The sequence below is a fragment of the Chiloscyllium plagiosum genome, unplaced genomic scaffold (genome assembly GCF_037043375.1).
Source record: "Chiloscyllium plagiosum isolate Xiang-an unplaced genomic scaffold, Cpla_swu_hap1 HiC_scaffold_45, whole genome shotgun sequence".
NCBI classification, from domain to species: domain Eukaryota; kingdom Metazoa; phylum Chordata; class Chondrichthyes; order Orectolobiformes; family Hemiscylliidae; genus Chiloscyllium; species Chiloscyllium plagiosum.
This window is the reverse complement of record NW_028270183.1, coordinates 17,384,890-17,409,530: the sequence shown is the minus strand read 5'-3', so window position 1 is coordinate 17,409,530 and position 24,641 is coordinate 17,384,890. Positions and strand designations below refer to the sequence as shown.

The following is a 24,641-nucleotide window of genomic DNA, read 5'->3' as shown; positions in this document are numbered from 1 at the left end:
TATCCTTTTCCATCACTATTTTAAAACAAATAGAATTATGGTTACCTAGGAATTGTCCACATAAAAGTGTAGGCGAAAGTGAGGACGACAGAGGCTGGAGATTAGAGTAGAAAGTGTGGTGCTGGAGAAGCACAGCAGGTCAGGCAGCATCCAAGGAGCAGGAGAATCAATGTTTCAGGCAAAAGCTTTTCTCCTGTTGATTCTCCTGCCCCTTGGATGCTGCCTGACCTGCTGTGCTTTTCCAGCACCACATCTCGACACATAAAAGTGTGCTTTGGTTCATAGAAAATGTGAGGTTGGTTTAACAGGGGTGTGCTGTGACCTTGAAATCAAGAAAACATGGAACAGTCTGAAAGTATAACCAACAAAATGTGTGTTTGCTCAGTCAGAAAAGGGTGAAGCAGCGAAAAGATTTTGCGTGTGTGAGAGCATGCGTGTATGCCTGCTCAGATGCATGTACAGTTCATGCAGATGCTGCTGAAGACTTTGTTCTGTTTCATTCCACTACAGGAGTAGTGATAACACAGCCAATTACTTTGTGATTCTGAGAAAGAATGCAGTTAATGCTGCATGTTTACAGTATAGGAGGCAGCAATTTGGCCTGATGGCCCAGTGCTGGCTCTCTGCAAGAGCTACGTAACCAGCCCCACTTGACACCCCTTCCCTCCCCGAGAGTCCTCAAAATTTTTATCCCTTCAAGTTCTTATCCAAATCCCTCTTGAAAGCACCAAATGAATCTACTCCTACTACTTTTTCAAGCAGTGCACTGCAAATTATAACCACTCACTGAGTAAAAGATGATTCCTCATGTCAATATATTGGCAGAACATGGTGCCAAAAATTCTTGGCAAGGGATAGCCTTCGTTTTATGCCTGATTTTCACTGCCAGGAAGACTGCCATTTTGTGCCTCACCTTACATCAGGCAGCTGCTCCACTGATAACTCTAGCGTCAGCCACATCACGGAGTTGCTTCACTGGAAATTCCCCAGGATAGGTCTAGATAATGATTAGGAGTTATCCCAAGCTGAGAAAATTCACTGCTCATTTACAGTTAGCTTTCCAAAACCTTTTGAACCAGTAATCAGATAATTCCCGATCTTTGCCATTTCTCTGAGGACCTCTCCCTGCTGGACCCATAAATACGCATCAATACTACCTCAAGTTATTTATTCTTTCACAGGATATGGGTGTTGCTCGCATTTATTGCTCATCCCCTAGTTGCCCTTGAACGGAGTAGTTTGCTTCAGCCATTTCAAAGGGCTGTTAAGAGTCAATCATATTGCTGGGAATCAGGAGTAAAATATAGCCAGACTAGTACAATGACAGTAAATTTCCTTTTGCAAAGAACATCGGTGAATCAGATGGGTTTTTAACAATAATCAATAATAGTTGCATGGTCACAAACTGGATTTCAGTCCAGTTTTTTATTAATTGAACTTTAATTCTAATAGGTGCCAGGGTTAGATTTGAACCCCTTCTTTCAAACGCTGCCTGGGCCTCTGCATTAATAGTCCAATTACATTACCAGTACGCCAAAATCTCCCCCTTGCAGTGCAAAACAGTCAACATCAAGAGGTTTTAGCCAAAGAGCCTTTTTTTAAAAAAGCAAGACAAGGCTTGTTTATGGAGCAGGATGGACAACATCCCATGCACCAAACACAATGATTTACATTACAATCAGTATAATTTACATCACTGCATTATTACGTCATGGCATTCAGCCTAACTGGTGTTCACTATACTAATGCTACTGATTAACCACTTCCCAGCCTAATCCTAAATGCATATAATTATATCCCTTTCTCCATGTACTATCAGGCTTCCCCTTAAATGACTGTTTGCTGCCCTCCTCAGCTATTGAACATAGTAGGAGAATCGACGTTTCGGGCATGAGCCCTTCTTCAGGCTCATGCCCGAAACATCGATTCTCCTGCTCCTTGGATGCTGCCTGACCTGCTGCGCTTTTCCAGCAACATATTTTCAGCTCTGATCTCCAGCATCTGCAGTCCTCACTTTCTCCTATTGAACACAGTAGCAAGTTCCACATTCTAAGCACTCCAAGTGAAGACATTTCTCTTGAACTCCTTACTAAATTTGAGTGACAATCCTACATTTATGCTTCAATAAACAAATGAAAAAATCCTCAAGTTTTGTTTTCCTCAAGACAGTTTGACTGCTCCCTGGCATGCGATCAGAGCAAACAACTGCTACCCATGCTAAACTACAGCCATTTGAGGCATTTCACATCTGACAGAATGTCACACTGCCTCCAGGGACCAGCAGTATAAACAAACGCATGGTTAAATTTCTATCCATGCCTCTAAAGGGAGAGAGGTAGCAGAAAAAGCCAAAGAGAGTAATTCAAATGTCAGCAGCCGCAATACAACAGAATCTCTTATCCTGTGGTCTTTAATCATTCCCAAATGTTCAATATACAATAAAATTAGCCTTACCTAACATGCATCAAGATTGGGTGGAGCCACTAAATCAAAATTACCACTAATAGTAGGAATCAAATGAAAATCTGCCTCTCAAACTGAGGCTCTCTTCACTATAAATTTTAAGCAAAAATTACTTCAACTTCAGCTGGTTTTATTACAATCACTTCAGACTAACATTGATGTTTTATACAGTAACAGAGATGCCTAGAGACACATCAGCAATTGGAGGAGCATTCCAGTTAGTAGGGCAATGGATAAAATAAATTTTACTGGATATTAACCAATCCCATCATTTTCCCGCCAAAAAGGCAAAATTCATTTAATATATTTTACAGTTGTCCAAATTTAGCATTTTAAATCTTGATTTTAAAATTCTCCTCCCTGTTCAAATCCTCCATGGTCTCAACCCCTTTCTCATCTCTATAACCCCTCTAGCCCAACAACCCTGTGAGATATTTGCACTCCTTCAATTTTAGCCACAATTTTGTTTACTCCACTCCCAGCATATGCCTTCATATGCCAGCCTTCAATATCTGAAATTCCCTCCCTCAACCTCTCTGATTCGCCATCTTTTCTTTCCCCCTTCTTCTCAGTGTTCCTTGTAAACAACCTTTGCCTAAAGATTCTGCTCCAATACTGCCCTAATGTCTAACTTTGCTTCATAACCAGCAGAGCACTTTAAGGTATTTTAAGTATGTTAAAGATGCTATATAAATGTAGATTTGCTGGTGCATTTGTTTTTATCTTTATCAAAGGACTTTAAATGGAAGACATGGGGCTGACTTCTTCCAAACCTCGAGCAACAACAAGACAAAGTATAGATCACAGCAGTAATTGATCACAGCAGTAATTGATCATGACATTCCAAGTTCTTTTTTTAAGTAGTATTCTCTCTCAAGATGTGGGCATTGGTACTGCCTGCCCAATCCCTACTTGACCGAAAGGCATGAGACACCTTTTCGTATCATTGTCATGCAAGGTCAGTGGTAGCCCAATTGGATGCAACTTCATAATCAAACACATTGCTGTGGATTTGGAGACACATATTGGTCCAGAAAGAATAGACAGCAGGTCCATAGTCAACCATTTGAGATTTTCTGATCAGCTGATGGCTTCATTTGAAAGGAATTATTCACATTAGAAACAGTAGAGATAGTTTATCGGTTGATTCCTGGGATGAAGGGCAAAAAATGTTGGAAATCACAAGAGTCAGGCAGCATCTGTGGGGAGACAGCAAACTAAAATTTGCAGTCCAGATGATGCTTCATCTTCTTTGAGTCATCTAGACTCAAAATGTTAACTTGCTCTCTCTCCATAAATGCTGCCTGACCTGCTCAGATTGCTGGCATTTTTTGTTTTCAGTACAGATTCCAGCATCAGCAGTAATTTGCTCCTACCTGGGATTAAGGAGTTGTCTAATAAGGAAATTAGATCAGAGTGGTGCTGGAAAAGCACTGCAGGTCAGGCAGCATCTGAGGAGCAGGAAAATTGACGTTTCAGGCAAAGCCCTTCATCATTTTGCCCGAAACGTCGATTTTCCTGCTCCTTGGATGCTGCCTGACCTGCTGTGCTTTTCCAGCACAACTCTGATCTAAACTCTGGCTTCCGGCATCTGCAATCCTCACTTTTGCCTCTTCTAAGAAAATGTTGAGCAGATTGGGCCTATATGCATTAGAAGAATCAAAGGTTAATTATCGTAATCCATAGGATCCAGAGGAGGATGCTGAGAACATGCTTCCCCTTGTGGGAGAATCTGGAATTAGGGACACAGTTTAAAAATTAGGGCGAGTCTTATTTAAAATGGTTTAATACTGTATCATTTACCTATGTAACCATGCCTGTAAAAACCAGCCTATTGAATCAACTTAGCAAACCCAAAGTGAGCTGCGGTACTGAAGAGGACACATCATACAAACAGACACTCTCTCCAGTGGAGAAAGCTACATCCTTCCTCCTTGACCATACAGAGAGAAGCCTCACACTCTCCAGTCTACGGCCACCAGTGCAAACTAGGAGACATTCACGCACACACATTGGAGGTTTAGCTTATCTGGCTCTTAGTAAGTGTGGACTGACTCCCTACATATCCATTCCCACTTCCTTTGGGAAATATCCCCCCAAAAAATTGCAGTAGATAACATTACCTCAACCAACAATTCAGAACCTCATTTTCAAAATTTTGTTTCCAGTCACAGTTACTGAACAATACACAAGGCTTGGACTTAAGCAAAGGCAGTCTTGCAGAAGCACTTGCTTTCTTGAACGGAAAAACCCAAGTGCAGGGTCAAGAAGAGAAGGTTGCAGATTATGAGCTAATTCTTGGGTTTTAAATGCCAGTGGATTGACAGGCAAGGGAAGCTGGACGGAGGGAAATACCGTCTTGAAGTCCACGGACAAAGTGGGCTAGAATTGCAAACAGATTGACAAGTCTTGACACACAGAATCAGAATGATTTCAGCACAAAAGGAGTCCATTCAGCCAGTTATCTCTCTGCTTGCTGTCTGCAAAGGTATAACTTCAGCACAGTGAAGACACAATGGAATGTTGAAAAGTACATAAAGCAGTGCATTTGGAGTAAAACAGGCAACAATGAATGCAGGTTTCAAATTGAGTGGAACTAGAAGATAAATAAAAACATATGATATAGACATTGGCTTGTCATACAGACCCTCGTTTTCTGCAGGACATGCAAACCAGGCCTTTTAAAATGAGAAAATAAATCCTCAGACGAGACAGAAATTAACTCTGAACTTCAGGAGACTTGGCAACAGGCTACAGGTTGGCAATACAGTTTCACACAGCAACGTACAGTACTCACTGTGTAACTCACCCTTGTTTCTGAGTGGTGATGAACTGTTATTTGCGGAGGCGAATGGTCGCACAACTGGATGGGGGTTTGACCCTTCTGACATTGTTGACGCTGTCTTGGCTCCTGACTTATAGCTGGCAGGTTTCCGGTGGCTGCTGTCTGGCCTTGATTGGCCATCGGCCAGGCTGGAGGGGGCCAGATCCTGAAGGAGCTCGTTGAGCAGGTCTATGGGGGAGCTGGTGGCACTCCAGGACATGACACCGAGCTCTCGCAGGTGGGCGCGGGCATGGCTCGACATCCCCGCCCGCGAGTCAAAGCTGGCACCGCACAGGTTGCACTTTTCCACTGCACTGCCACGGATCTTTAGGGCTGAGGATGGAAGCAAGGCTGACAATAATCCCCAGAATGGTAAATGTATCATCTCCTGATAAAACCCTCCTTTCCCCAAAAGATAAGCAATATGGCCACATGCCAATATTGAACATAACACACACAGAAACGTCTACGTCACCCACCTTAGTATCCTTTTGCAAATCTCTCATCCACATCCCAGTAACTCTCCAGTTTCTAACTCATTAGTGTGTAGTATCCTCAACTTGTGTTCTCTGTCACTGGTAATTCTGACTCACAAGTTGCCCTCCAACATGTGTAGGACGAAGAGGTAGGTTCCAAATGCACCCCACCCATAATAGGAATTGAATCTCATGCAGCTGGCATCACTCCAAAACACATCGGCCATTCAACAGTCTGAGCCAACTGCACCTCCCACTTACCCAAGGAGCCTGAGTTTCTGTGGCAACGTGCACTTTCATATGCATGTAGTAGCCTGGAGCTATGCCAAATGATGATAGAAGCCAGAAGAAGGTCTTTCACATTTTTTCTCCACTCTTACCACCAACCATTGGCAAGTGTCGGTAGAAATTACAAGAACCATAAACACACCTTCCTTGGCCTTCAAGACTTGGAGTGGGACTTGAACCTGGAATTTCTAGCTTAAAGGTAGGGGCACTGCCCACTACAGCAGACAACCTCAATAATCTATATGAATAGTTAGACACAACATATTTGCCTAGCCAATTTGTCCCCTTTCTTCAGCACAGGTGATGTGGGTACAACTCCACTGCAGGCAGAAGTTTCTAAGGTTACCCTGCCAAATGGACATGATGTGTGCCTGGACAGTGAATATTAGCAGACTGTTTGACCAACAAAAGCATTGCAGCCATGTTGGATCTTATTCACTTCCTTTCTGGCATTATTTATCAACGAGGTAGCTCACATTTTAGTACTAAGTCAATCTTTATACAGCAGTATGTTACCAGATTCCATATACAAAATGACAAAGAAACTTACCTTTTCTCTTCAGCCTCTGTAATGAGAATTCCTTTTCAATTGCTGTAACTTCTTCTGCACTTATAAAGTGCCGGGTGTTGTAACTGATGCCAACTCGTTTAAGATGCCCTCGTACATGATTGGCCAAGCCTATTCCAGTGTGGAATTTATCTGGACAATAGGGACATTCTCTTTCTTCCAATGGAAACATACGTAATAAATTCTTGCTCAAGAGGTCTTTTGACTTCTTCATCAGATCTAGTGGTAAATCCTCGCTGGGCACCTCCCAAAGGATGCTTTTGTCTAACCCTACTTCCACAGAAGAAGCTAATTCCCTTTCTTCACAATTGGGCTGACGTTGAGACTGGGTGTCTCTGGGCTCATGATGGGAATACCTTCCCACAGGTTGGGACTGACTCATCCCGGGTTCCCAATTGTACTGGCTCGACCCAGACTCCCGTTGGGACTGGCCCTCCCCGGGCTCCCTTTGGGACTGGCCCTCCCTGGTTTCCATGGAAGAACCCAAAACCTTTTCATCTAAGGCAGAGTCACATTCTGACCTGCTTTCTGTTTTATCAAGTATTATTATAGAAGTCATTCTCACTAATTGCTGATGTTGGTCAACTGACAGATCTTGTGGAAAACTGATAGTCTTTAGCAGTTCTTTTGTGCGTTTTCTTACTGCTCTAGGCTGGCAAGTAGCAGCAGTTGGATCTGTAGTCATCCTTCCCTTCTTAGCAGGAAGAGCTATTATATCACAGATCTGAATTTGGTGACCTGGCAAGCCTGAGGTCTTCATCTCCTGACTGTCTTGTGGACCAAATGAAACAGAGCATGCTTTATTTCCCACAGTCTCCTCCGAATCGGTCTTTAGTCTCACGACATCTTTGTAGACTGAAGGTCCACTAGGACCCATTCTGGATGCAAAGTGGTCTATTACAATTTTCCTGTAGGTAAGAGCAGTTCTTTGATTGGTATGATGTTCTCCAACTGACTCAATTTTGTTCATTACCTGGCTGCGAGAAGAACAGACAGCTCCTTGTTGTGGAGCAAAGCCTCCTCTGGGCAAGGGGGTGATGTTTGTCTCTGTACCTTCGCACAAACCTGTGTAATTGGACAAGCCCACTGGTGATTTGAACTGCGTATTCTGCAGCACAACCCGCTTTGTCATGTCCAGCACCAAGTGAGTTTTCAACTTGGCAATCTCCACTTCTGGGACATCAAGAATGGTTTTGCTCTTTTGCTTCCCTTCAAAGATCAGAGGACGGTTATCTTCATAGCGACAAGGTCCCCTTGCAGTTGAAGGCAATGATTCTATCTCCAGCTTGCCATCACCAGGATTATTCAATGGCAGGAACCTTGGAGAGTTCTCACAGTTGCTGGATTGGTTGTATGAATCCTCAGCTCCTTGGCCAGCAGAAGGCCAGAGTGGCCTGGTTGGAGGGCAGCCTGACTTTTGCTGATGGATGTGTTGCTGGCTGAGTTTCACCTGGTCTTTATACACACTCTCCACTCTCTTGGAGGAAGGACACTCCTGGCTCAGCCTCGGATCTGTTCTGATGGCCTGTGTTGGCAACCCGAGACTGGGCGTGCGCGGAGACTTGGCCTTTTCCACCCCGCCTGGATGGTTGTGCCACTGGTGCTCCTGAAGTCCTTCACTTGTGGCTGCCTGGAAATGGCAGAGATGGCACTGACAAGGCATTTTGTGGGCATGTGCTTCAGCCCGCACCACTGGTGGCTTAGCCGGGCTGGTCCCAAATGTGCCCTGCCACCTGGCCCCATGCCCCTCGTCCCATGGGTCAGCCAGCTCCTGGAAGGCCTCCATGAAGCTCGCTCTGCGCTCCTGATGAAGACTTAGGTGCGTTCGAAGGGAGGCTAGGTTGCAGAAGGCATGGCCACACTCATGGCATGTGAACGGGCAAGGACCCCCTGCGAATCCCTCCTCAGCCTGTCCGTCAAAGTGGTCCAGCATGTGCCTGCGCAGGTACTCCCTGTCCTGGAAGTAAACGCTGCACTTTGTGCAAGTGTAAAGAGAAGGTTCACCCGAAGGTACAGGATTCCTCGTTGCCACTACAGCGGGCGCCACACAGGGCTCTTTCTCCACCACACTGGCACTAAGCAGCGTTAGTCCCGTCACAGGTGTCAGCGATGGTTTTGCACAGTCCACTCTGTAATCTTTATTGACATTCAGGTATTTACTGACTTTGCTGTGTTCACTTGAAAGGTCCAGTCTTCGCTTGAGGGCTTCTTCTGATTCCACTGCAGTGAAAGCTGCTGATGTCTCTCTGGAGATTACTTTGCCTTCTATTGGCAACCCCTTGCTCTTAGATTCTTCTATCCCTTTGGCAAATTGCTCCTCATTTTCACTTCTCTTCCCTGAAACCAAATATGTCATTTTGCTGTCTTTGTTTGATAGTCCTGAGTAATCATGTACTTGTTCCAAACCTTGTTTTCGCTCTATGCTTGAGACTGCAGCCGGTGGTTTGGGAGAAGAGGCTGGCTCAGTTGATGCTCCTGACTCTTCAGAGGCAGCCCGCTCCTTGTTCGCAATTGGACAGAGTGCCTTGGATGTTCCTTCTGAGTCAGAGCTATTGCTCGCTCCCATTCCTCCTTCCGCTGTGTTCAGATTGCCCACTCGAAATGTCTCTGCCGCTTGTTTACCTATGGTTTCCATTGAAGTTGAGGTTAGAATGGAGAGTTCCCCTGAGTTTAAAGGATGTGCTAACACCAGGCTCGAGGCATCAGCCGAAGACAATATATCGGTGGCATCAGCGACCTCCTCCCTTCTTGCAGGGCTAACATTCACCCCTGTGTGGACCAGCACAGATGCATTCAAGGCTTCCCTGTTTGTGCTGGGAGTGCTTTCCTGAGGCATCTCTTTATCATCAGGCAATTGTGCATTGGCAGAAAACAAAGGGGCTGCTGACTGAATCGCCTCGGTCTTCCTTTCAACAGCCGGGACCACCTGGCCAGCAGTGAGGCAGGGCCTCTCTGCACCGTGCACGCCTGGAACGTCAAGCGTGTCGCAGCCCTCAAGGCTTGATGACCTTTCGCTTGACTGAACTGAGGTAGCCCGTGATGATTCCATGCCATGCTCTGCAGAGGATTTAGCAGAGAACTGGGAAAGCTCTTCTACACAGTCTGTACCGATTGCACTCGAGCAGTCCCACGACGCAGCTTGACAAAGGCTGAGAGTGTAATTGGTCACTGAGGTATTGGTTGGTTCTACACTGCCACCATCACGCTGCTCACTGAAGCGCTCATCCATCGCCGACCTACAGACACAGATTGAGACAGCATTACCGAGAGAAGCAGCAACTCTCATTTATTTTGTGCATGTGTCTTCATCAAGGTGATTGATGACTGTGACCTTTTCTCCACCCCTCACTTTACATCAGGCAGCAGCATCAAGCATGCAATGCCATTGTTGCTGGCAGAAGGGTTCCACCCCTATTCCACCAATTATACACGCAACCCAGACCACGAATTTAAAAAGAAAACACCCCTCCTCCAACAACTGCAAGCATTCTGTGACGTGAAGAAGTTATCTGACGACAAACCCACGCTTCAGGACTTGGGCAGCTAACAGTGAAGCAGGAACAAATTACAAAGATCTCGATCAGAATGACTTTTCTGTCAGTGTTCTGCTGCACATTTCATAGGAGCCATTGATCTGTGAGCTTGCTTCATTTGGAACGTTCAGTAGTGAAGTCTGGCCGGGTGTCTTTATATTTTCCACCAATCACCCTTCATAATCTGCAAGACCAAAAGGGCCACAGGTGAATTTTTGTGACCCTCCAAGTGTTGGAAGCTAAAACAGACATGGGCTTTAAATGCCAGAAGCAGCCAAAGTGCCAGATTCTCCAACTCAGCTGTTTTGGCAGAGGTGAGTTTTAGAGGCCAGCAGGGCTACCTGCTTCCCCATTTATATATGGGTAAGGGAGATTGACTGGATTTTTTGTTTGTAGTCCTGATGAAACTCAGCCAGGATGGGGTTTGGCTAGCAGTGGGAAGTGGTTCAGGAAGGCTACAGGCTCTCGGTCTACTGGAGTGTGGGTTCGGTCACAAATCTTAACACACACCTCCCCACCCCCCGCCCCTATGTTATGGGTGTCATTGATAAGGCCAGCATTTGTTGCTCAATCCTAATTACCCTCAAATTGAGAGGTTTGCTGGAGCCATTTCAGAGAGCAGTAAAGAGTCAACCACATTGTTGTGGGTCACACATAGGCCAGACGAGGCAAGGACAGCTGACTTCCTTCCCTAAAACCCATGGTGAACCAGATGTGTTTTTTTTTCCCCAAGACGAATGTCAATAGCTTTCAATTCAAGATTTACTCAACCGAAAATAAATTCCACCAGCTGCCATGGTGGGATTCAAATCAACAACCTCAGAGCATCAGCCTGGGCCATTTGATTACAAATTCAGTCACATAACCATTGCTCCCAACCACCTTGCCTACACAACATTGAATTCTCCCAGGACAGGCAATAACACTAGAGCCGACAAGAGGCCAAAAGGATGCATGACAGAAGTCCCATTCCAAGCCCGTGAGCAGTCAGAGCCAGCTAAGGAAGTTGTTCAGTCTAACTATCACCGTCAAGACAGGTCATCATAATGCAATACTTGCCAGCCTTTATGATATAGTAATGTAGAACAACATGTTTCCGAAGACCCATGAACAAAGATACAAGCCAAGGAAGTTCTTTACTGAATTAGCACTTACTGACTGGGTTCCCTGTTCTTCGAGGTATTGAGATACTCATGGTAGTGTACAGGTGCTGATTCACAGTAGTCAGGATATTCCTTTATTTCTGCTGAAAGAAAATCAGTCAGGTTCATATCAATGTTTGTGCAAAAGCAAAATACTGGAGATATGGCAAGTCTGAAACAAAAAAACGAACCTGGCTAGAAATACTCAGCATGTCAAGCAGCGTAAGATCATTAGACTCAAATCTGCAGAGAGCTCTTTTGTACACAGTTGAACTAAGGCTGTAATGAGGTCAGGAGCTGAGTGACCCTGGTGGAACCCAAACTGAGCATCGGGGTGAGCAGCAATTCAGTTATTCATTCAGGTTGATTGTAAAGAAGAGACTTAGAAGTAGAAATAGATTTATTTGGGGAGAGAATTGGAGAACCTAGATAGCTAAAGACATGGATGATGGAGATGAAGGAAGAAGTGATAGATCAGTGGACAGTCCTGGCAGATTGTAGAGTTGAAAGGTGAAGGGGTACAAAGAGGCAAGGTCATGAAGTTCTAGCACAAATGTTAAATGAGGTATTTTGGTACTGAGAGCCAACATTAGATTGGGGCTAATGGAACTTGGTGTGAGGTAAGGGATGGAAACTTTTTATTACATAGAATTGATGATGCAAAAGCAGTCCATTCAGCCCAACGTTTATGTTTATGCTGGCATATATGCCTCCTCTTATTGACTGGCCATGCTTCCATTTATTCACGTAAATTCATCAGCATATGACCCCGAAATGCATTAAACTCAGGCATTTCCAAGATTTTCACAAAATAAAAAGATAGGGAAAGGTAGGAGGTGGTTTTACAATGCTTTCACAACAGCTCAAGACAGCCAAGTCAGCAGAATAAAATCAAAGTACACAGATGCTGGAAAAGCAAACACAGAGAGCTCTGAGGAAACCCAGCTATTCGAGCAACATCTTTGAAGGCAGAAACAGAGTTAACAGTGAGTCCACTTTGACTTTTCTGCAGAACTCAAGTCAGAGGCTCTGTTCTTTTGGAGTGGAGAATTGGTCACTGGGTTAATTCCTAGTCCAAACGAAAACAATACCTACATTTTTATCAGATTGCTCGTATATAGAAATTACTGCAAAGGGTGCAAGAAAAAACAGACATTAGTCAGATCTTCTGTTCTCCAGACAATGAGATCAGGTATACCCTGCACCAAGAGATGCATTGCAAGTCCCGAAAAATTGACATTCAAACATTTAGTTGAAATTCAAACATTTAGTGGACAATTACCCTCCATCTGGAACCCAATGAAAAAGACCATAACTCTGAGTTAGAGTTGGTAGTTACCTACCACCCTATCACACACCAAGTACCCTACATCTTCACCCACTCAATAGAAGCAGACACAATAGCAGCATTCAAGAAGCACCTGGATGAATACATGAATAGGAAGGGAATAGAGGGATACGGATCCTGCAAGTGAGGATAGTTTTAGTAAGGAAGGACAAAATATTTCAACACAGACTTGGAGGGCCAAAAGGCCTGTTCCTGTGCTGTATTGTTCTTTGTTCTATCCTGCCTCTCTCCCACTTAAGCAGCACACTGCCCTGTCTCTCCATCCGCTCACTTTTGTAGCATCCTGCACAGCCACCCATCTACCAACCAATTCCCTCACCCACCCACCTGCCACGCCACCCTTTTATCTATTTCCCTCACTCACATGTCTTCTCTCCGTCATTTGTCAAAGTGCCTTTGGCCCTTTAAACCCCAGAATATGGCATTTACTGTTGTATAAAAGCACTTTCCTCACCCAAGTCACAAATATATACTGTAAATAATTATAGCCACAGCATTGATCCTGATGGCAATGCACTAGTTGCCATCTTGAAAATGTCTCCCAACTGTATCTTCTATTAATCAGCCAATCCTCTAGTTATGCTAATAAATGACCTCAGCATTACAGCTCTTAAGTTATTGAGCAATCTAACGTGTGGCACCTTATCAATGCCTTCTGAAAATCCAAATATGTTACATTGACCGCCTCTTTATCTAGCTTGCTTGTTACCTCCTCAAAAAATTCAAATAAATTTGTTAGGGCTGATTCCCCCTTGTGAAGCCAGACTGACTCGGTTTGAAAATATTATTTTTCCTAAATGCTCTGCCGTTACATTCTTTATAATCAATTCTAATATTTTCACAATAACAAATGTTAAACTAACTGGTCTATTGTTACACAAATAACTCAGGTAGGAAGGTCCCCAGTGAAGACAAATCATACTGGACTCTGACAGATGCTACCAGACCTATTGAGTTTCTCCAACATTCTTGTTTTTATTGTAGTTTCATTGCCTGGAAGGAGACTTGAAGATTCAGTAAGGATTCCTGCTCCTGTCAAAAGTGAATGTAGCAGGTTGAAAGGATCAGGCAATACAATGCTCATTCCCCACTTTCAGGGCCTCATGCTTATTTTGTGTGCGACAATGAAGGCAACCACTACTGACCCCTCCATTGCCATCTTCTCCCTTTGATTGTCCTGTATTTATCCTAACATTTCTCTTCACTGCCACCCATTTCTTCCTTCAATCTGACTCAAGGCTCAACTGTGGTCCAGGCTGTAATACCTCCAGCCTAGTCAGTAGGTTGTGGCCCCCACTTGGTGCTCTACTCCAACTGGAGCACTGTCATTTAGCCTGGCACTCAGTGCAGTACTGAGGGAGCATTGGACTGTAGAGGAGCAAAAAGTTTGTTAAACAGCAGCCTGATCTCTGGTCTGAGTATCAAAACTCCTACGGCACTACTTAAAAGAAAAGGCCAGATCTAAGGGAAGTCCTGTGAGATGTGACAATGTTATCTCAATATAAGTTCTTTCTTCCTTTTTTTTCCATCCAATCTCCCCTTCTCTGATGTCAGAGTCTGTGCCTGAATGGATGAGGGCAGGAAAGGAAATACAGGAGCTGTTTGCAAAAGAGAAAACTTTTTGATTATTTCCAATTCTAGTTTTGGAGACATCATAACACTATAGGTTATGGTACAGAAAAAGGCCATTCAAACCATCATGTCTATGCAGTAATAGGTAAAACCCTTCTTGAAACCTATTGAGGCAGAGGGGAGGTGGATTTATTTTCAATAATGTACAAAATATTCATTGTTTATACATGCTCAGTGTTATTTTCATAATTGTGTTACTCTCAAATCCCTTAGCATATTTTTCCTTTGGGAATGGTAATAACTGGAGGCTTTGTATAACCTGTACAAGTACTAAAATGCTCTGCTTCACCTCTCCATGTGTAAATGAAGCTGTCTACTCTCACAGGGGCACCCTCTTCCCTTAAGTAACTGTATTAAGCTCTGGTCTGTTGTTTGAGATAACTGTATTCACAAAGCCCAAAATGGATCAATGTAATTAGCACCATTTATAAACCAGACATGTTTCTATTTGAATGCACCAAGAATTGGGCTGGATCCAAGAAAGCATGTTCCCTTTAAGCAGACGGTCCTGTTAAGTGGCTTGCCATATGCAGGTAAATATAACCTGAAGTGCTTTGGCATCATTCTGCTCCCTCCCCTCCATCCCCTCCATCCCCTCAGACAGCTTTTAGCTCAGCCTTAAGTACTGACATGTACACAGCTTAAAGTCACTGAGGGACTTGTGGATAATGTGTACCACATGCCAAGGTCATTGCACTCAGTGCTGACTAATGCTCTGTATTTTTATGGTGCCTTAGGGTCCCAAGCTGCAGAATCCTTCTCATTGTGGGACAAATTCCTTTCTGCCAACTCAACAGACCCACAGTGACTATGGAGAAGCTGTATTCAATCCCATGCAATCAAGGCTGGCATCACTGGAGAGCTGCATTGTTGGAGGTACTATCTTCTAGGGGAGCTGTTAGACTGAAGCCCCCACTCACTTCCCCACTTTCTCACTCAGTTGAATGCAAGAGATCCCATGGAACGAATAGAAAGAAAACCAGGGATCTTCTCCCCCATTTCTGGCCAACATTTATCTGTCACCTAACATTACTAAAACAGGTGGTCTGATCATTTATTTTATTTGAGTTTAATGCTAAGGGCTGGATAAGTTGGGTTTATATTTTCTGGAGTTCAGAGTTATCGAGTCACAGACAGCACAGAAAAAGGCCCTTCAGCCCAGCACGTCTATGCCAGTCAAAAATAACCATCTAACTGTTCTAATCCCATTTTCCAGCACTTAGCCCATAGCTTTGTATATCTTGGCATTGCAAGTATATATCTAAATACTACTTAAATGTTAAGTGTTTCTGCCTCTACCACCCTTACAGGTAGAGAGTTTCAGATTCCCACCACTCTCTAGGTGAAAAATCTTTTCCTCACATCCCCCTATAAACCTTCTGCCTTTTACATTAAATCTATGCCTCCTAGTCATTAATCCATTCAAAGGGGAGAGGTTTTTTCTTATTTACCTTAGATACCTTATAACTTTATAAATCTCAAATATGTCCTTTCTCAATCTCCTCTGCTCGAAGGAAAACAACTGTAATCTATCCAATCTCTCTTCATAACTTCCAGCCCAGGCAACACCCTGGAAAATCTTCGCTGCAGCTCAAAGAGTCAGAGAGTCATACAGCATGGAAACAGACCCTTTGGTCCAAATCATCTGCAACAACCAGACATCCCAATCTGATCTAGTCTCATTTCCAGCATTTGACCCATCTCCCTCTCAACCCTTTCTATTCATATAACTATCCAGATGCCTTTTAAATATTGCAATTTTCCCCACCTCCACCACTTCCTCCGGCAGCTCATTCCATACACATATCATACTCTGTATGAATAAGTTACCTGTTAGTCCTTTTTAAATCTTTCCCTTCTCACCTTAGACCTATGACTTCTAGGTTTGGACTCCCCCACCTGCAAAAAAAAGACGTTGGCTATTTACCACATCTATGTCCCTCTATAAGGTTACCCCTCAGTCTCCAAAGCTCCAGGGAAAATAGCCCCAGCCTACTGAACTCTTCCTATTGCTCAAACACTCCAGTTCCAGCAACATCCTTGTAAACATTTTCTGCAGCCTCTCAAGTTTAACAACATCCTTCCTATAGAAGGGCAACCAGAATTGAAAGCTATATTCCTCTCCAGTGCTATCACATTCCTCCTATCAGGTGGATTCCAGAACTACTCACAATATTCGAGCCGAGGCCTAACCAACGATTTATACAGTTCCAGTATAACCTTGCTGCTTTTAAGCTCTATGCCTTGACTAATAAAGGCAAGTAGACTACACAATTCTTATCCAATTGTCCTGACACTTTAAGGGATCAGTGGACATGCACTTTGAGGTCCCTCTGATCCACAGTGCTTCCCAGGGTCCTACCATTCATCAGGTATTCCTTTATATTTTTCCTGCCCAGTGCATTAGTTATCCACATTGAATTCCATTTGTTATAGATCAGCCTATCTGACCAGCCTGTCTATATCCTTTTGCAGTTTAAGGCTAACCTCCTCACTGTTTACCATCCGCACCAGTTCGGAATAATATACAAACGTACACATCAACCTTCCTTCATCCAATTCTCAATCACTTATATAAACTACAAACAGTAAGGGTCCCAATACTGACCCCTGTGGGACTCCACTGGACACAGACTTCCAATCAGATAAAAAAAACCCTCATCCAATACCCTCTGCTTCGTTCCACTCAGCCACAAGTGGTTCCAATTTTGCCAAATTTCCTTGGATCCTATGGGATCTCATTGTTGCTATCAGTCTCTCATGCAGGACCTTATCAAAAGCCTTGCTGAAATCCACACAGACTGCAATCAAATGCATTGTCCTCATCCACGTAGCTAGTTACCTCTTTGAAAGATTCAGTTTGGTCAGACATGACCCCTTCTTAACAAAACCATGCTGACTAGTCTTGATTAATCCCTGCCTCTCCCCACGCAGATTAATTCTGTCCCTTCCAATAGTTTTCCCACCACTGAGATTAGACTGACTGACTAGTTCCTTGTTTATCACTTGCTGATTTCTTTAGAAAAATGAGAAATGCAATCTCATTGAGACATACAAGATTGAGAGGCTGGATAGGATAGATACTGAGAAACAGTGAGTGTTTCCATAGTTAGGAGAATTTAAAACACAGTGGCACAAATCTCATTGGAGCCATCAATCTTTAGGACTGAGAGGATGGAGGAAGTCCCTCACTCAATGCATTATGAATTCTTGGAATTTTCTACCCAGGGGACTGTGGATGCTCCACTGAAGATATTTAAGGCTGGGATAGGCCGATTTTTGATTCCTCGAAGAATGAAGGAATAGACCAGCATATGGGAAAGTGGTACTGATACCCAAGGTCAGCCATGACTAGCACAGCAGGCTTGACATATTGTCTAAGATCCCTCCTTTTTCTTGTATAGTTGCTGTTTGTGGGAGATTTCTTATGGGCATACCAGTGGCTGTTTTTCCTATGTCACCACAGAAGCTATACATCAGAAGTCTTTCACTGGCTAAAGAGTGGGTTGGGATGCTCTAGAAACATAGGCCTTTTTATTTCCTTCCACAGCCAAAGAGTATAGGTGTAAATTTAAAATGCTACGCTGCACCAGTGCTAGCAAACTAATGGCAGAAATGGGAGGCACATTAAAATTGTGGTTAAGGGAAGAGAATATATGAAAGGTGAGAGCTAACACTAAAGAGATGATTTCCTGAAACGTTGTTCCAGAGTAGTTAATGGGCCGGGAATTTAGAAGCAGGGCTGGGATGCGACAAGGCAGTGTAACCATGCCAACCTGCAATTAAATAGACCGAGTGATTATCCAATGATGGAGAGAGTGCATTTCAAAAAAGATGGAGTTGGGGTGGGGCAGGGGGACTCCTGGCATTTGGTAAGCTTAAACTGTGCAAAACCACAAGCAATCTGGCAGGCAGAAGGCCATCAGAAAGGGAACATCTTCACTCCCTAGGCTGCAGCGATTCAGGAAATAGGCACTACCACCACTTTTGCAAAAGGAGGAGGGCTGCACTCTCAGTTTCTGCCTTGCCATGTCACCCACACCTGAAGACAGAATGAAGGTTAAAAAAAAGAGAAATAAAGTGTCTATTGGACTCCAAATTTTACAATTGCCTTAGTGACATGATCACTAAGGAATGGAATATTCTGCAATGTGAGAGCAATAAGCACTTTCAGATCAAACATAACCTGGCCAAATAGAGAGTAAGACATCAATTCCCCAACAATGAGTATAGACATAACTGTAGAATAGCATCCCTCAATTTTGCACGTTCAATATCTCCTACATGATGGTCTATATTCTGAGAGAGGCTGGCTGTTTCTAGAACCATAAAACAGATAAAGGAGGCTCTCAGCCCATCATGCATGTACCAGCCCTTTCAAAGAGCTGTTCATTTCGTCCCACTTCCCTCCTCCTGCCCCAGTGCGTTGCAAATCTTTCACCATCAACTCCCCTTTGGAAAGTCACCATTAATTCTGCTTTCCATACCCCTAACATTTTTCTTTATCTCACTTCAGATTCTTTTGCTAATTATCTTAAAATTCTGACCTCTGGTTACTGACCCACACAACATCCTCACATGTGCCATCAAAAGCCCTCATGATTTTGAGCATCTCTAGTTTTGTGGCAAATTAGCTGGAGCGATCCATCAGCAACCAAAGCTTCAGGATGATAAGGTCCAAAGCAGCAAAGGCAGCTGTGGAGCTCTGATCCAGATCGAACAGCTATGAGGCCCTTTAAATAGCAGAGTTATTTTTTCAAACTATGGATGTGACCTAACAGGCCAGATCTTTCGGCCTTAATTATTGTCCACAACAACTAGTTAGATGCTTTTTATTTCCAAGCCCTGTGGTTGAAACAGCTTTCCATCTCACTGCTCTCTCAAATTAGGGAAGCAGTGAGATACAATTTTGGCTTGAGGGGCTGGGATTAGAATGCTCCCCATTTGTTTCACGTGGGGTGTTATTCACCAGCAGAGAGGATGGTTTAAAGAGGTAGTGATACAAATGGGAAGTAAAATATAATCCAAAATTTACAATTGTTTCATTGACTGAGACACTACTGTGAAGTACCCAATCTGTGCCAACAATGTAGCAACTACTGTATAAATGTTTATCAGCAAATGGATACTGTGTATCAATATTTCATTCAGGCCAAGTAATGATATTTGAAGAAACACCATAGGAAACCACTTGACAAAGTACACAATAATTGGGAGAAAGTGAGGACTGCAGTTGCTGGAGATCAGAGCTGAAAAAAATGTGTTGTTGGAAAAGCGCACCAGGTCAGGCAGCATCCAAGGAGCAGGAGAATTGACGTTTCGGGCATAAGCTGGGCTTATGCCCGAAACGTTGATTCTCCTGCTCCTTGGACGCTGCCTGACCTGCTGCGCTTTTCCAGCAACACATTTTTCAGTACACAATAATTGGGCCAAGACATTCAGCATCTTGTTCTGCGGGATCTCCCATCTGCCATAAATTGGGCACAAGAGTAGCCCAGAAACCACCTTGTCCACAGTTTTACAAATACGTGATAATGATAGGCAGGGAAAGACCAAATGATCCATCCACCCTCATGAAAGCCGCAGCAAGGCTATGCGAACACCTATTTTCTTTGAGAAGCAAGTCTTTTAATTTTGTGGAATATCTTTTTAAGATTAAAGTGGGTTCAACAGGTATTTTTAAAGTAGACCCACCATCAAATTATCATGTCCTCACAATCAAATAACAAACACTGTCCACTAGGACAGCATAACAATAACAAAAACCAAAAGGGAAAGAAACCAGGAAGGGAAGTAAATCAAAATAACACATCAGCCCTCACAGTACCCACCTCTCTCCAAAAGCCTCGAGGGTGCTGTGAACACCACATGCTCTCCATGCAAGGTCACTTGGGCATGAACCACAGAAGAGAAGCATGCAGTCGGGAATCACAACCCTCTGCACTGCCTGCTACCTGAACCTGTTGATGGGCTCGGGCATTTGGTTAATTGGTTTACTGATTAGGAACTCATTTGGTGCCTGGAAATGCCCGATTGTCACAACCTGGGATTGCCACAAGGATGAACAGTCAAGAAGCAAGTGGTAAATAGAAAGCAAGGTATTGCGGTAGGGTTAGATCAGCCGGTGCCTTCTGTTTAAGTTACAACACACAAAATTCATATAATAGGTAAACAAGAAAGGCTGTCTCTGAAAGAAAGTTTTCCGCTTGCTATTTTAGAGCAGCTACTTTATGAGAATGGATCTAAGATTGTTTGCATGTGTGTTTTATTGTTGGAAAGTCAGAAACCTAAGGCAGGAAGATTGAGAGATTGTAGGTCACGCAAGACCCATTCCTGAAACTTCAGTACTGCCAAAGTCAATCGGACCATTCAAAGGGATCTGAAAATTGTGGCATCAGTCTGGTCAAGTGACATGTTGTCTTCTCTGTGGGAATCATTTCAGATGATGTCCGATTGAATATGACTGCTGGTGAATGTAGCTCAAATCAATAACATTTGATTGGAAAGTGAGAAATCCTACAAAACAAATACTGAGTGGGAAAGATTGAAAGGGAACACGTGTGCATAAGCTGAGGCATATTTTTGTTGTATCAGCTATTTAAAGTGAAATTATTTTAATTAACAGGCACAGGATATTTCATGTTTGGATTATGTGTTGGCTTGTAATACCTGAAGTATTAATAAAATCTTGTCCATCAGTTTTCTTTCCACTGGTTTTAGGGCCCAAAAGCACAATGAAGGAACTCTATTTTTTTAAAAGAAATTTCAATGGTGTTTGGAACACATTTTATTCCAATCTCTTGCTCTCATGATCTCCTGAAATATGCAAAAGGGAAAACAAAATAAAGGACCAATATGGGACAAAAAAAAAAACACTGGTAAATTCACTCTGACGATCAGAACCAGTTCATGAAATCACAAGGAAAGCCTCATACAATGTGCCTCTTACCTTCTATATAATCTTTTCCCCAGTCACGAACCATTCCAACTCCTTTCTATGGCTCAAGAGGACCAACAACTCTCACAAAATGAAACATCTGATCCGTACAACTGTAGCCTCCAAATGCTCAACAAGTTTGAATAGCTGAACTACAGACTAGACAAATCTTCACACTCATTGTCATGTCTATGATGAATTGGTCAAGTAGAGGGCTCTGGCTGTTTGCAGTGTGCAAGTTAAAAAGGAAAAGCATTCACAGGCAGAGCTCTCACTTCTGGTTATAATCCTGCCACGCCTGGTTTTGACATCAAGGGAGAACAGAATCTGGGTTGTGATGTTCCCTGCAGTCTAATGGATCTGCCAACACTCAATAATGAGCATAATGGTTGGGGAGGGTTACTTACACATTAGTGGGCAGCTGGTAGAGGTGGGGAGGAATGAGATGAGTAATCAGCAAACACATAAAAGAAGGAAGATATTTCAGACTGCAACCATCAAGCATGTCCACTGTTGGCTGCACAATACGTCTTGACATGCCCGCTCTCGCACATGTGAAAATACATAGAGTAAAGTGAAATTCTGCAAGGCATCCAATTGACTTACCAGGAATACAATCCTTTCCTAAGCTTGTCAGAACTTGTTCCCTTTCATGAACGTCTTTTGTTGGCAGCATTTGGTCTCGAGGCACATTGACAGAAATCTCAGTCACGGCCACTCTCTTGCAACTGTCTTCATTCGTTAAAGGTAAGACCCTGAAAGGGTTTTCCACACTGCTTGGATGCTCAAGTGAGCCAATAATGAACTCTGTATCTGGCCATGACTGGACAGCATTGTGCACATTGCTGATAGCCTTTTCACAGCTGACACTTGGTGTCGGATCATCTACAATTTTGCCACTGTCGAGGGAGTTTTGACTAAAGCATGCCATTTCCTCATCATCTCTTGTACAAGAAACCTCAAACTCATATGACATTGGATCTACTGAAGTGTTTAAATCTTCATCAGCCTCACAAGACACATCAAAGCTGTAGGAGACTGGATCCAGAGAGGTGTATTGCACTTCTTCCTCTCCACAAGTCACATCATACTCATAGGTCATCTGGTCTAAAGAAGAATATTGGTCGCCATCTCGTTCACATGTTAAATCAAACCCATACAACATTCGGTCTACAGCAGTACTCTGAAGAGTATTCATAGTGTGGTTGTCATGCTCCTTTTGGGTATAAGGTGCTAACAACACCCTGCGTCCGACCTCTGATACGTTCAGATTTATCCCATCTAAAATATTGTCTGGCAGGCAAGCAGAAAAAGAGCTTGCATGGTTATTCAATTGATCCCTTGTGTTCTCACCGAAAGTCCTCAAGTTCTCAGTGAGGACAGAATGTGCAGGAATGGGCTCAAGCTTGGTGATGATTGGTCCTGCTTTGGAGTCAATTGCTTCAATGTGCCCAACATTGCCTTGTTGCTCTGATGAACTAACTGGTTTAGCGCCAGAAGAGTCCTCAAATAGATTTTCACGCTCCACCTCTGTCTTCGTGCTCAGAGGTGTCCTCATCAGATGGTCGGCACCCATCACACCCTCAAGGGATAAACTGAGGTGCTGCTCATGTGATGCCCTGCCTCTCATCTCCTCCAAGGTATTCACACAATGGACACCAAAACTGATGCTGTCATCACCACCTGAACTGTGTTGTGAAAGCCCAACATTGTCCATTTGATCTCCTGACAGATTTAGCACATCATCAGGGCTGCAAAATCCCTTGTTGACGTTGGTCTGCATTTCTTCATCCCATTCTATTAGTTCCTGATTGCTACTTTTCGCCATTGAACTTATGGAACGACAGTGCCCTCTTGCAAAGCCGTTTATACTTTATGATCAAAGCTCCTTTGTGGCTGGAACAGAAAACATTTAGACAGTCAGAACTTTCTATAGACCCTATGATCCTCTCGGTCAATCCCATCAGCCCACTTTTCCACAACCGCCTCCCCCCACCGTAATATCTCTCATCATCATCATCTTATCAACACATAAATACAGCAGGTTGCACCTTTATTAAGTCATGCATATTACAGGCTTTACAGAATCATTCAGCATGCAAAATGCCCATTCAGCAGTGCTTTAGTCAGCCCTTTCTAATTGAGCTTTCTAATTGGTCCCAGTTCCCCTCCAAACTGGCTACAATCCCTCCTGCTCTTTACCCCACAAGTATTTTCTTTTGCAAGTACTTATGTATATACACACACACACAACTTCCCTTTCGAAATTTAGAACCAATTCCCAATGTTTTCCAGCAGTGCATTCTAAATTTGAACAGCTTGCTGAGTGCTTTTAAAACAAAATCCTCACTCCTCCTCTACTTTTCCTGCCAACTACCTTAAATCTGGCTACTGACACTCTTACCAGTGGAAGCAATTTCCCCTCATTTAGTCTATTGAAACCTCAGCATTTATAAATCCTTTTTTAAAATCTACCTTCAACTTTCTACAAATCCAGCTTCTCCATTCTCTTGACTCAAGTCCCTCATATCTGGTATTATTCTGATCGTGTACCACATTATTTCCCTTTTCTTCATGCACTTCTTCAAAGCTGCCACAGAATTGAAAGTACAATTGAAGTGCAGCAGAAACATATGACAGTTTAAGTCATCTGCACTGCTCTGCAAGTCAGAGGATATGTTGTTTTCAATAAGAATAGTAAGATAATACACTATACATGAAGTATAGTGCTTAGGTATGTCTTCAGAGTATGGTATTTATGTGTTTTTTTTAAAATATAGGTTAATAGCTTGAAATGTTGACCTCCATCCCCTCCTCTCCAAAAGCTGCTACATGCTCTTCTGAACGCTTCCAACATTTTCTGTTAAGTTTAGATTACATATTTTCTTCAGTAGCTGGTGATAGACACTGGCTGAATTCCTCAAAGTTAATGATGAGGCAACTGAGAAAAGTCATGGGGAGTCTGCATGGAAGTCACAACTTCAGTTAGAGTATCATGTATACCTCTGCTATGCCTCACCTGAGATGAAGAGTTCACCAGAGAGAAGGTTCGAGCAAACAAATCCACACTGTAAAACTATGAATTGATGTTTAAACATGCAGTTCATAAAAGCATCCATCAAGCCTCAAGGACATTCAATAAAAAAAAAATCATGGCACACAGAAAGAAACTTGCGCAACTTGATCTGTTCTTCTGAAGCATCAGAATGCAATAACCCCAAGAACCGGGTTTAAGGCACTTAACAGGTAAATACCAATTTAAGATTGAGACGAGGAGGAATTTCTTCACTCAAAGAGTTGAGTATCTTTGGAATTCCTTGGCATGGAAAGCTGTGACTAGTTTGGATTGGAGTTATGATCGGCTTGGACTGGTTGAACCGAGGAGTCATACAGCACAGAAACTGACCCTATGTATACTAAGGCTGAAATA

General features: G+C 43.3%; 1 protein-coding gene across 4 annotated transcripts in view; it reads right to left on the bottom strand.

Moving 5' to 3' along the window:
* LOC122552357 (uncharacterized) overlaps nucleotides 1-24,641 on the bottom strand; it is a 144,718-nt gene that overhangs the window by 104,911 nt on the left and 15,166 nt on the right. For all 4 annotated transcript variants that reach the window (XM_087983221.1, XM_087983224.1, XM_087983220.1 and 1 more), the window contains exons 3-6: nucleotides 21,818-23,107; nucleotides 11,308-11,398; nucleotides 6,602-9,855; nucleotides 5,273-5,620 (exon numbers count right to left, since the gene is read on the bottom strand). In XM_087983221.1, the coding sequence (XP_087839347.1) occupies nucleotides 5,273-5,620; nucleotides 6,602-9,855; nucleotides 11,308-11,398; nucleotides 21,818-23,039 (4,915 nt within the window). In that variant the 5' untranslated portion in view covers nucleotides 23,040-23,107. The remainder of the gene's footprint in view (nucleotides 1-5,272; nucleotides 5,621-6,601; nucleotides 9,856-11,307; nucleotides 11,399-21,817; nucleotides 23,108-24,641) is intronic.